This window comes from Bombyx mandarina, chromosome 08 (assembly GCF_030267445.1).
Source record: "Bombyx mandarina strain Sakado chromosome 08, ASM3026744v2".
Taxonomy (NCBI): Eukaryota; Metazoa; Arthropoda; class Insecta; order Lepidoptera; family Bombycidae; genus Bombyx; species Bombyx mandarina.
Window position 1 is genome coordinate 13615097 of NC_143215.1, and position 14015 is coordinate 13629111.

At 41.3% G+C, this 14015-nt stretch overlaps 1 protein-coding gene across 1 annotated transcript in view; it reads left to right on the forward strand.

Annotated features, from left to right (window-relative positions):
* The first annotated feature begins 385 nt into the window (after positions 1–385).
* Frl (formin-like protein) overlaps positions 386–14015 on the forward strand; it is a 105570-nt gene continuing 91940 nt past the window's right edge. The window contains 1 exon segment of the mRNA XM_028180126.2: positions 386–737. Within this exon segment, the coding sequence (XP_028035927.2) occupies positions 585–737 (153 nt within the window). The 5' untranslated portion in view covers positions 386–584.

The following is a 14015-nucleotide window of genomic DNA, read 5'->3' on the forward strand; positions in this document are numbered from 1 at the left end:
ATCTCTAAATAAACAATGATATTATTCATTTTGACATTTGACACTAAACAATAAGTTCCATAATAATGAATAAAAAAATGCCACTGAAGTATGAAACCTAAGCAAGATTTTTTGCTTTAAATTTTTTAGAGTATGGTACCGCCAATGTTTCCATAAAATTATGTAATTTGATTGAGAAATTGAATAAAACGTCATGGATTTGCCCAAAAATTACATTTCATTAACCAACAATTATTACCGAAAGCGCTTAAAAATTAAAATACTAATGGCCGTAAAATATAGACGAAACAAATGGCTTGTCAACATTTGACAATGACATTTGCGATTTGTTCGTATGAAACGTCAGTTTTGTAGCCTACCTGTCACTTACGAGTTTTTCTTTTCCGGCACTTCATTCATAGAAGTTCGTTTGATGATTCAAAGTCGCTTTGTTGTTGCGTTTATTTGCTGGTTAACTCGATTACTTACGAAGAACGTATGTAATGTGACCTATTGATTAAAAACGCGCGTGTTTATCTGTGATAAATTAAATACGTCGCGATGTTTCCGAAAAGTGTGATTAGTGAAGTTTGAGTGTACAGAAAATGGGTTTGATAACTTCGAGGGAGCAGACGATGTTGGACGGTACGGGTGCGCCTGGAAAGAGTAACCATGTCCGGCAGGCTTCCACGAGGAGCCGCACGAAGCCACCGATGCCGGACAGAGATGAGCTGGAGAACCGTTTCGTCAAAGTCTTGGTGAGTGCAATTGAATATTCGCCGGTGATATGTTTACAAACATGGTGTCTTGTTTATGCTACAAACGGTTGTTGAAAATGTATAGAGCGCATACTATATTTGAAACATATTAATCGTATGATGCATCACCTTATTGTAACATAATCTGGAATTTATCGAAACATCTAGTTTCATTCATGATTTTATCTAAATTAAAACTCAAAAAAATTATCGCGAGATGGGCATTGTTAATAAATAGTCTTTCCAATCGTTTTGACATAACTGATACCAATACCAGCTACAACAGTATTTCCACTGTGTGTTTCTCATAATAAAAAGTCAAATAAGATATTTACAGTGTAAAAAAATCTCGCGTTCTAAATTTAGACCTGTTTAGTCCTTTAGAATTCCAGTAAAATTCCCTCAACATGTCATAAACTACAATAAAAATATATTTAAACAATTCAAGTAAGATAAAAACAAGTAACATTCTTGAGTCAGTAAGTTCTTCAGTAAGAAACATTTGTTGTGACTGTTTGTCAAATATTCAAATTAAATTAATTACACTGAGTCTATAGTATTCTGTTCCAGAACTTCTAAAACAATATAACTAATAATAACCCTTGTAATTGATTTACACTATTTACAAAAACCAATTAGTATTATTGAATAGCACTTGTGAACTAAAATGATAATGATACCAAAATTTAAAACATGAAATATTATTCTGTTAAGACCACTCTAAATATATTACTTTCTCCAATATTTGAATTTTCAAGAATTTTGTTGTTTTCCTTACTTTATATTCCTATTCATTAACTTATTTCTCATTATATGTATAGATTTAGACTAAGGACCATGAAACATTTTAAATGTGCATCATATTGAATAAATTTCAACATAACATTCTCTTATCCTGTTTGATAACGCATTAAATGCACTCAAAAAGTTTTCAAACTCGGAAACTATCTATCACAGGAAGTTGCAGATAAGGGATAGCACAGGAACACCATATCTGTTTCCTATTTCATCAGATGTGCTCCTTTATGAAACCATCCTTATTTAGCTTTAGATAAAAATAATTTGTTAATGTTAATTATCATGTTTTTGTCTGGCATAATTTTTCAAACAGCTATACTTGGAAAATAAAATATATTTTCAATTTACTTAAAACAAAGATTTAGTAGGATTAGTTATTATTACGTATCATATTACATATAGTGAATTCAGAAAACTTACTTTTTTCTTACTTCTTAATGATGTGATCTTATTCACAAATCCATACAATAAAAAAACATGAGTAATAAACATGAAAGTAATCATGTACTGTGCAAAGTTTCACAGAAAATAATACAATTTCATTGTTTTTTTATCATGAATTTATTTATTGATACAAATTGCCAATTCAGTATTAATATAATGTATGTATGTACATATGTGATAAGGACAATCAGATCAGCTAATTTAAAACTAATTGACATATAAAAATAACATATTAAGATTGATAAACCAATCGTTTGAATATACCTTAGTATAAATATTATTGATTGATTGAATTGATTGCCCTAATGCGAGTACATGTAATGGCCCATCTGATGACACAGCCATGCTACCCATGAGATGTGACATCGAAATCTCAATTGTATTGCAAAATGAATAATCCTTCAGGAACATTCGCTTTTCTACGTCAAAAATAAGCAGTATGGTGATGCCTTCCAGTAAGGACTCACACTAGTCACACTACACCTTACCAAATAAAACCGTAAAAGTACATTAATTTCCATAATAATAATAATAATACACCTTAAATAGCTTAATTATAATTGAAAGAATTTAACGTGGTACTGAAACCCATATCATGATAGTCCATTCATCACAATTTTATTTAGGGGGCGCGTGGTGTATTTGGGACTGGATGGTTTGCAGATGTTGGCAGCGGACCGCGGGCTTAAGGAGGGTATTTAGGGTATAACGGTATTTACCCACTAAACGGTATCGGCTACGGTAACGGTAACAGTATGCTGATTGCCTTGAGAGGCTATTTCAGCTTCTCCCTGATGTGTAGGTGAGCTCACGGGGCTCAAATCGGGAGTGTTGCTAAGACTAACCCTAGCAAAAGCCGTGCTTCGCAGAATCTACCACCGGATCGGAAACGCGACCCACTGAGAAGATCCGGCGAGAAACTCAGTGGGCTGTGTCTGTGGGTTAATTTACTCGTCGAGCCCTTCGTCGCAAGCAACGAGTTCGACGAGGACGGCGACGGGTGCTTGAGGTACCTAAAAGCACCGTTAATGGATCGGGAGGATCCGTAATGACGTGTATCATCTGGACAAGCTATTTGTTCTATTGATTGTTTTCAAAACGTCTTTATTATAATATTATTGTAAATGGAATATTATTATTTATTGTAATATACTTTTCGCAAAGTAATGTATTAAATTGTGGTTTGAAATTGTTACGTAATAACGGCAATAGATAACGGAACACTAAAAATAAACATTGGAAAAATAATTTTAAAAGATCTTACTTAAATTAAAACAATCGTCCAATGACTATTTTTGTATATGATTTACATTTTACATAACATTTTAAATCTAAAGCCTAATTAATATTCTAATAAGTATGTATTTTCAACAGTAATCACAATGCATGATGTCATTATGTGGTTTATTGTTATGCTTTAGTGTACACAGTCTGGCCATAAATATCGTTACAAAAAAATTACATTCGAATTTGGAACATGTCGTTCTCATAATCTGACATTCAACATGTTTTATAATTTTCGCGCCAATCATTTTATAAATATTCGATATTGAAATGGATTGGCAAGATAAATATGGATTGAGTCGAATGTTTGTGTGCCGGAGTATTGATGGGCTTAATCAAAGGTTCTCTGTTCGTGACAGAAAAATCTGGCCAGTGGCCGCCCGCTGTAGATCTAATCGTACGCACAAAATTCAATTATAGAACTGAAGGAAAGAACTTAAAGGATATCTCAAAGAAAAATACTTGAGAAAAAATAAAATGGCTCAAGGACTATGTTGCGTATTTTAAAAGATTGCATAGTACTTGCAGCTTTTAGATATGTACTTATTATTTACTTAAACGATAATTTATAGGCCAAATCAAAACTTCTTAGGCAATGGGTAAAGAAAGGGAAGTCACAAAAAAAAATAGTGGCGAAATTTTTTCAAATATCGACCTATATTATATTATATTGATGTGCATAATTGCCGAGTGCGTTCTAAAAGTTCTAGAGAAGTGTCTAAATTAGTCTAAAATACGGTACGACATGGGCGTTACCAGGTCTCAGTAATGGTACGGTTTCATGTGGACTGTTAACAGTTATTTATTAACACGCCAGACTAGAAATCATGTTTAGCTTAGTGAGCCGTGGCGGACACCTTGTGATCCCCAATAAGTCGGATCCAGGAGGCCGCGACGAGCATCGCGTTTTTTTTTCTTTTTCTTTGATGGGTGCACGAGCTCACAGCCCTCTTGGTGTTAAGTAGTTACAGGAGCCCATAGATACCTACAACGTAAATGTGCCACCCACCTTGAGATATAAGTTCTAAGGTCTCAGTATGGTTACAACGGCTGCCCCACCCTTCAAACCGAAACGCATTACTGCTTCACGGCAGAAATAGGCAGGGTGGTGGTACCTGCCCGTGCGGACTCAGAAGAGGTCCATTAATAATGTCTGTCATTTGACATCTCTCTGATAATAATGCATAATCACAGTTTCTGTAAGTCGCCATTATTTTTGAGTTATTTAATGAGAACATTTGCGAAAAAACATCTCAAAGATATTTGGATTATTCTTGATATATTGGTGCGGCGGAAAAGTTCGCAAGCCATTGTCCCAAGTGTATGATGATACGAGTCTGGAGATAGGGGCTAACTCTTAACAACATGTATCATAACCAAGAATGGTCCTTCGAGCACCGAGTCGTAAAGCTTGGTGGATCCTCACAAACGTGGCTAGACATGAAACCGCTCTGGCTTAATCTTTAAGACTGGTCGTCGTCTAGTGCAGATTTTAATCAGATTATGCTTAGTGGTCTCCCTAGAGAGTACGGGATGTTCAAAACATCACAGTAGTTTGAAGACAATTCAGAAGATTGGCGGTTGCGAGTTTCCTTAAGTCGAAAGTGCATGTTCGAAGGAATGTTTGAAAAACAAATATTTTATCTAACTAGTACTTACTTGCGCCCAAATTATTTTCCTTGCGTAACAACTTAGTGCAGTTGTCCATTATTGACCTGACATGTTTAAGTGATAATGCAAGACGAGACAACCGCGTAAACAGGAAACTGTCATTCACGCGAAGGTCGTTTGGTTACTTTTTAATGAGCGAACAACACAAAAATGACCCGATGACTCATTCGCCAGTTGCTTCCTTACGAATTAAACTTAGAAGAGTGCTAATTTAAACCGGTCCTTTTAAAGTTTGAATTGAGAATCTATACATATAAATAAAATTGGAGTGTCTGTTTGTAATATTGAAATAACCGCTTTTTACTAGATGCATATATGCATATTTATACGGTACATACACCAAAATAACATTTTTTGTTTATCTGTCTGTGTGTCTGTTTATTCCAGCTAATTTCTGGAACGGCTGGACCGATTTTGACGAGACTTTCACTGATAGTTAGCTGATGATATAATGAGTAACTTAGGCTACTTAGGCTTTTTTTAGACTAGTTTCGTCCCGCGGCGTCACTCGCGGTGCGACAATAACCACGGGTAACATCGCGAGACTCGGCTATTAATAATAAAATTTAATGTTTCCGAGCGAAGCGAGGGCGGGTCGCTAGTTGAGAATAAATCTATAACAAGATCGTTACGTTTAAAGTTGTGAAAGAAAAAAAAAAGTACTTTTAGTAGAAAAACAAGTTTTCAGAGAACTACTTACTAAGTCACTTAAGATCTGACTTAATGTAGCTAAACATTATGCGGAAGTAAGATTGTAAAGACTTTTCTAGATTCGCGGTGGCTTTTGAAGCTGAGAATTTTATGAAATACTAGCTGTACCCGTCCGCTTCGCTGGGCATTTAAAATTAAAATTATTATTTCTCACCCCCACAAAGATTCTCATCATTAACGCCCCCGCAACTGGTGTAGGGAGTCCAACACTCATATAAATATTAGCCTATCCATTAAGCACATGTATTTTCTACATGGATACCAAGTTTCAAGTCAATCGGATGCATGGTTCAGTAGTTATAACGGAACATCCGTAAAAACCACTGTAGATTTATATATTAGTATTGAGGGCGCAGCCCAATACGTTGGTCCGACCAGATCCGCTCCGCTCTTGATTCCACGTTTCACAACGCCCACCACACCGCCAGGGACAAGAATGGATGGAGAAAGATCGTGCGTGCGAAGGTAATACAAAAGGGTGGTCACGACCCTCAGCAATGAGGAATACGACGCAAGGAGGAGGATTGATTAATAATAATAATTTGGTTTAAATCAGGCCCCGTTAGAGCCAGGTAGAACGTACCGTGTAACTCTGCTCTTCCATGCGGCAGTGCGATGCGGAATACTCGACACGTACGGATTATACCAATTCCCGTTAGCTGAGGATAGTGGAGGGAGTACCTTATGGATTTCGTATGATATCCCGACGCATATCCACATTTACCTTATGGAAATATACCCAAAGGTCTTACTTAATACCTCTCGGTATCGGCCCGATTTCGCAGTGGGTCCCGATTCCGATCCGGTGGTAGATTCTGCAAAGCACTGCTCTTGCTAGGATTCGTGTTAGCAACAACGTCAGGCTTGAGCCCCGTGAGCTCATCTACTCGTCCGTTGACTCTGATTAGGTCTCACAAGACCATCAGCTTAGATAGGAAAAAAAAAGATATTTCACATACCGCGACCCCAACCTTTCCATATTGCAAATAATAATAACCGTATAAGTTATAGGTTGCAAGTGGGTAAAAATATAAAGGCACACGCGATTTGCGACTTAGTTGAATGCTGTTTAGATAAAAAATTTAATACAGGAAAATTAAAGAGTCACGTAACGTTATAATGTCCTATACAACATTTATAATAATCTAGATTACGTCGTAACGTTTTAACTTGATGATTTAACTCTAGAACGTTGAAATTACTATACGTCTGGAGACTTTGGAACGTAATACCAACAATTAAGTAATCAGGGTAGCAATCAGTGATACCGCCACTTGGCTATGAGACAATGAAATTGCGGAAAGCACACATCAGTCTAATAACGTCACCCACCAGACAGACTCACGGGCAACCTGTAAAAATCTAGATTTTTTTATTGCATATATGGGTGGACGAGCTCACAGCCCACCTGGTGTTAAGTGGTTATCGGAGCCCATAGACATCTACAACGTAAATGCCGCCACCCACCTTGAGATATGAGTTCTAAAGTCTCGGTATAGTTACATCGGCTGCCCCAACCTTCCCCCAGAAATAGGCAGGGTGGTGGTACCTACCCGTGCGAACTCACAAGAGGTCTTAGCACCAGTAAGCATATTTTGTTGTGTTTTGTGAACATATTCTGTTAAGTACGTATTTCATTAAAAAAAATGTTACACACCGGCGGGATTCGAACACCGTTGCATCGTTAGATACGAATGCATTGGAAGACTTCACCTTTCGGCCACGACGACAATAGACTGTTATCGGACCTTGCAGACACCACCTGACCAGATGATTTCTCCCCTCTTATCTCATATCTTGTCTCTCAAACTTATGTATTGGATTTATTTTGTAACATCTGTAAGTGGCACATTCCCTGCTCATATATTTTCGGTATTCAACACCCTGAATGTCATATAAGATCACAAATATCTTCGTGGGGTCAGTAAATGATCGTCATCGGCACACACAGACTCTGACATACGTTGACCACGTCTAACGCTCGCACTGGTCCCCCCATAAATCATTTTGCTGCGGTGAAGCGGAACTGGTCCCGACTGCATTCCAGACGTGAGCGCCCTGTCGTCGCACGCGTTATCTTAACTGTACTCATTCTAATTGAGAGTTTTACATTACCATTTAGGGAACCGGCTCAGATTGCCGTATTACTTAGCGAGATTATAGATGGGAGTTAACGAAGGCCAGTGGAAATGAAATAGACGGAGATGGAGTTGAATAGCAGTGGAACACAAAAGGCATAAAGGTTAACGTTAAGAATTTAGAAAAATGAATTGTTAATTGTTAAGACGTCGTCGTGGCCTAAAGGATAAGACGCCCGGTTCATTCGTATTGATGCGACTGTGCTAGTGTTTAAATCCCGCAGGCAGGTACTAATTTTTCTGATGAAATACGGTCCGCGTTCAAAGAATAACATCGTGTAATAAAAATAAACCCCATATAAATTATAATTTGCGTAACTACTGATGGTAAAGTGTCTTGTGAGACCGCACTGAAAAAAATACACTGATTTTTAGTCATATAGAAGAGATGTAAGTGCAAATGGCTTGCATATTGAATAAAATCCAAGATAACACAACGCGCATTTTTCATTTAAAATGTTTAATAGTACATCGATGGCGTGAGGCCAACTGTGCCAATGGTTAAGGGACACGAGAATCACGTCATCATGATTACGTGATTCTGAATTAATACAAACTTGAAAGTCTGTACTTACGGACAATAACTGCCCATTTTGATACAGTGAGTTCTTCTATCAATTTTGAAGATAAATTTTTTTTAGGGCGAGTGGCGCGCTCGCTACGGTTTTCCTGTGCCTAGGGAGAGGGATATGTAAGACTCCATGGCCAAAGATAGTAAAGCTAGAGCCGAAGAGGAAATTTTAGGATCCTAACCGCTTTGAACTCTGAATGCCCTGCTGAAGGTGAACTTCGGAATATGACCGGTCTCGGATCGGCATGGTCGTGATGACCTCAAACGCATAGCATACATTTTATTATCTTTCTCTAAGCGTTTGAAGGGTCTATCTAAATTCGGAACTTGTCCAGTAAAGAAAACAGGTACAATATGCATCAGGGCTTGTAATATAATCGTTCGAACACCATCGGGATTGGTATAAGTCAAACATACACCCTATACCTATCACCTATATTATACCATCTTATGTATGTAGTAGCAGATTTGTACTGTTCCGGGGTAGAAGGCAATCTCACGGGGGTTTCAGAATGTGATGTTCCATCGTGAGTGCCTGGATGGTATTCAGCCTCTCCTACTGATTCCGTTATCAGAGATAATCGGAATAATTATGGAGAAAGTCTATGTATTACCGATTTGTCTGCGAACTGCGTATACAAATCACCTAAACATTCGCTTATAGATAATTACTATAATTTTCATTACATACACCAAACTGAAGTATCATAATTAAGTGTCGTTTAGTAAAACCCATCTATGTTATAGGTAAATTGTAAAATCAATGTTATTTGTAATAAATATACTATTTTTTTCAATTATATCCCCCTTCAGCTGTCGACGTACATACGTACAAAGCGTTGTTATTGCTAGCTATACTTTTTCCTTGTATGCTTATTTATTTGTTTGTTTGTTCATACAACCTCCTCAACTCGACCTTTAGTATCGCATTTTGTGAAAGCCCAATATTTGAAAATCCATCTCAGGGAACTAATAATATGGTGATAAAGTGAAGTATAATTAATGCAAGCAGCCTGTATAAAGATGGAATCAATAAAAATAGTTTTAAACTTTAATAAAGTCCCTAATGTACGTCCATGACATCTGCCACAGTTTTCCAACTCTTTTTAACGCGAGCATTAGAGAAGAATGAACGATCGATAGTACATGAAAATATAAAATGGATATATGCAGTGTTTTCGGCCAGTATCTTACTAGACTGGTGCTCAAAATCTACGGACGAAATCCATTTTGTGCTTTTTTTTTTATTGCTTAGATGGTTGGACGAGCACACAGCCCACCTGGTGTTAAGTGGTTACTGGAGCCCATAGACATCTACAACGAAAATGCGCCACCCACCTTGAGATATCAGTTCTAAAGTCTCAGTATAGTTACAACGGCTACCCCACCCTTCAAACCGAAACGCATTACTGCTTCACGGCAGAAATAGGCAGAGTGGTGGTACCTACCCGTGCGGACTCACAAGAGGTCCTACCACCAGTAAAAAACTCTCTTTAACGCGAGCATTAGACAAGAATGCAGTGTTTTTACTCGATATCTTATGGACTGGCAACCAAAATCTACGGACGAAATCCGTTTTGTGCTTATTTAATATCAAAAATTATGTTACAATATCTCCTCTCTTCCCCGTCAAACTCGTGGTCTATTCTTGCCACAAATGGCATCTATTCCTGAGATCATAACCAAAATCATCAGAGGGATTTATTAATTTGTCATTCGTTCAATTAGTGTCGCAATGCGAATGGTTATAATCATGACGCAATGTTTGCATTGCGGTCTGCTGATCTCGTTTGAGAGCAAAAAGTGCAGTTTATTAATGAGTGCCTTATAGTGTCGAGGTTGATGCAAGGTCGACCCCAACGGGTTTATTAAGGCAAGATACAGTTGGCACATTCGGTGAAGGAACGCAATTAGTATTCTAGATTCGACTCACCGTCAGCATATTCATTTGCTATGCTATTACTTGTGGTCAAAAGATATATAAAGGCAACCAAACTCCGAATGTCAAATATCTTTAACAAAGATTCTCTAACTGGAAATCGACCGGCGGAGCAGTACGGCTTCCGGGAGGGCCGTTCGACCGTGGATGCAATTCTTCGCGTGCGGTCCCTCTCGGACGAGGCCGTTTCTCGGGGTGGGGTGGCGCTGGCGGTGTCTCTTGACATCGCCAACGCATTTAACACTCTGCCCTGGACCGTGATAGGGGGGGCACTGGAGAGGCATGGAGTGCCCCTCTACCTCCGCCGGCTGGTTGGGTCCTATTTGTGGGCCAGGTCGGTCGTATGTACCGGGTACGGTGGGACCCTTCATCGTTTTCCGGTCGTGCGTGGTGTTCCGCAGGGGTCGGTTCTCGGCCCCCTCTTGTGGAATATCGGGTACGACTGGGTGCTGAGGGGCGCCCTCCTCCCGGGCCTCCGCGTTATTTGTTACGCGGACGACACGTTGGTCGTGGCCCGGGGGGATGATTTTAGGGAGTCTGCCCGTCTCGCCACAGCGGGAGTGGCCCTCGTCGTCGGAAGGATAAGGAGGCTGGGTCTCGACGTGGCGCTCAGTAAATCCGAGGCTCTGTGGTTTTACGGGCCGCGGAGGGCGCCACCAGTTGACACCCACATCGTGGTTGGAGGCGTCCGGATAGGGGTCGGGGTGCAGTTGAAGTACCTCGGCCTCGAGTTGGACAGCCGGTGGGCTTTTCGTGCTCACTTTGCGGAGCTGGTCCCCCGATTGATGGGGACGGCCGGTTCTTTGAGCCGGCTGCTCCCGAATATTGGGGGACCGGATCAGGTTGTGCGCCGCCTCTACGCGGGGGTGGTGCGATCGATGGCCCTGTACGGTGCACCTGTGTGGGCTGAGCCGCGCAACCGGGCCACTATGGCTCGGTTCCTGCGCCGGCCGCAGCGCACCGTTGCCATCAGGGTCATTCGCGGATATCGCTCCGTCTCCTTCGAGGCGGCGTGTGTTTTGGCGGGGACGCCGCCATGGGAGCTGGAGGCGGAGTCGCTCGCTGCCGACTATCGGTGGCGCAGCGAGCTTCGTGCTCGGGGCGTGGCGCGTCTCCCCGAAAGTGAGCTGCGGGCGCGGAAGGCCCATTCTCGGCGGTCCGTGCTCGAGTCGTGGTCGAGGCGACTGGCCAACCCCACGTGGGGGCTACGGACCGTCGAGGCGGTTTACCCGGTCTTTGATGACTGGGTGAATCGTGGCGAAGGACGTCTCACCTTTCGTCTGGTGCAGGTGCTGACCGGGCACGGATGCTTCGGGAAGTACCTGCGCCGGATAGGGGCTGAGCCGACGACGAGGTGTCACCATTGTGGACACGACCTGGACACGGCGGAGCATACGCTCGCTGTCTGCCCCGCTTGGGAGGTGCAGCGCCGTGTCCTGGTCGCAAAGATAGGACCTGACTTGTCGTTGCCTGGCGTCGTGGCGTCGATGCTTGGCAGCGATGAGTCATGGAAGGCTATGCTCGACTTCTGCGAGTGCACCATCTCGCAGAAGGAGGCGGCGGGGCGAGTGAGGGAAAGCTCTCCTCACTACGCAGAAACCCGCCGCCGCCGAGCAGGGGGTCGGGACCGGGGTCGTATCCGTGACCTGGCCCCCTAAGAGCTAGGGGTCCCACCCGTTTTGTGCGGGGAGGGACCCAAACGTGGGGTGGCGTGCTCTGCACGCTCATCCGCAATAGGAAGCCGGGTGATGGTAGACCGCGTTCCCCCGACCGCTCTGGGGGAAGGTGTAACGCGGCGCCATCAAAGCGGGCTCTCGGCCCGCTGAACGAGGGAACCGGTGGTCGTGTCGCTGGCGGCCACCGGTCCGGCGTCCGTGGGACGGTGGGATGGATGTAATGTGCTCTGCGTCAACCCTGTCCCGCAGTTTCAATAGCCCCGACTGGGCTCCGGCCCGGTCCGAGGTAGGGCGCCGGTTGTGAGCGGCAGGAGTTTTTAGTGAGGTTCAACTCCCACATACCCCACCTGCCGCGCGGGTGGGGATCCGGCGATTTTCTCCTGTGGAAAAAAAAAAAAAAAAAAAAAAAAACTGGAAATCGACGGAAATGCAAGACGTTGATGAAATTGTTTAGAATGTGATAATTATGCTAGTTATGGTCATGAAATTTATGGCCTTTGATACACTTTCGAGTATAGTGGGGTACAAAGGAAAGGGCGCAAAAAGCTTGGAGCCAAGGCCAAAGCTCCTTAGAGTGGGGAATTTAGAATTGAAACTCTGAAATGTTCGAAAATTAAATACATTTACCCAAAACTTGCAGTAGTTGTTGTGTGCGTCTGCTAAATCCGAGACTTTAGAAGCGCAATAGACCTGGTTGCGACTTTTAGGCAGTGGATTGGTGTGCCATTGGTATTGTTGGTGTCATTGACAGTGACTACTTACCTACACTAGAGTGGTCCATATGTTCTTGTTTGTCTACAAAAATATTTTCAACTGAACAGTATCGTGTATTTCTAAATAATTCTAAATGAGCGATATCCACATTGCCATAATCGTTCTCCTGCCCTACTCGCAGTCACCTGGGGTTGGCGCAACATGTGTCCACTTTCCATACTCCTCAATCATCTGCCATTTCTTCGCTCACTCCTTTCTTCACATATTATTATCGTCTTTTCGCAAGCTCTCACACTCGCATTCTCTGTCACAGGTGCCACTTTCAGACTTCCTATAACATATTCATTCCTTATTCTATCCACACTCGGTTCCACGTTGCCATCTGAAAAAAATAAAGTCTGATGCCCCCATTTTAAAACTCAAATTTAATAGATAATTAGAAAATACCTAGTAACGAAATCGGCCCAGAATTGCAAAATCTTTTCTCACTACACGTGTTTATTACGAAGAACTGAATCCAGACGACCCGTATTATACTACATACATAATTTAAATTATGAACGAGTAATGACTTGTAATTTGATAGGCGACCCTTCTGCATACCGACCGAACATCCTTTGGCCCTATCAATAACCGCTGACTAAGATGTCGAAGCCACGCGTCGTACATAACTGTACGTAATTGCTACACGAGGATTCAATTACACACCATGTGCCATATTTGAAAAGGTTAAATGTCAATATTTTATCAATTTTGGATTTGCAACTTTTTTGTTTTCGGTTTGTTTCGCATTTATTGGTAGAGTAGGGCGAGGGTAGTAGGGCACGCCCGAGTAGTACGTAATTTCTGTTCATCCCTGCCACGAAGTCCGACATGCGTGCAACTGGACAAACAAACAAAAAAAAACGTTCACAACAAATCTAAAAATAATTAAAACTAAGATGATTTGTAAATAAATAAACATTTCTAGGTAAATAGTTGTGTGGCCTTCGGCACGTCTAGGCCGTCACGGATCGCGAACTCTCGACGAGTTTAAGAACTATTACGAGCGTGTTATTGTACAGATCTGGTTAATCGGTGTGGGAACGTGACGGGATTATCGCATTAACAAAATAATTAAATTTTATTAGACGAAGTATTTATCGTGCCATTTTTGTGACATTGACGTATGGGATGCTTGTTATTTTTTTTTTTTTTTTTTTTTTTTTTTTTCTGGACCTATCTATAGCAAATAATTATAAATTAATGTACAAAAAGTACTCTCTCTCTAAGAAGTTAGGGAGAAATGTTGTAAATAGTTTTATAGTTAAACTGAAATGTCAAAAACGATAT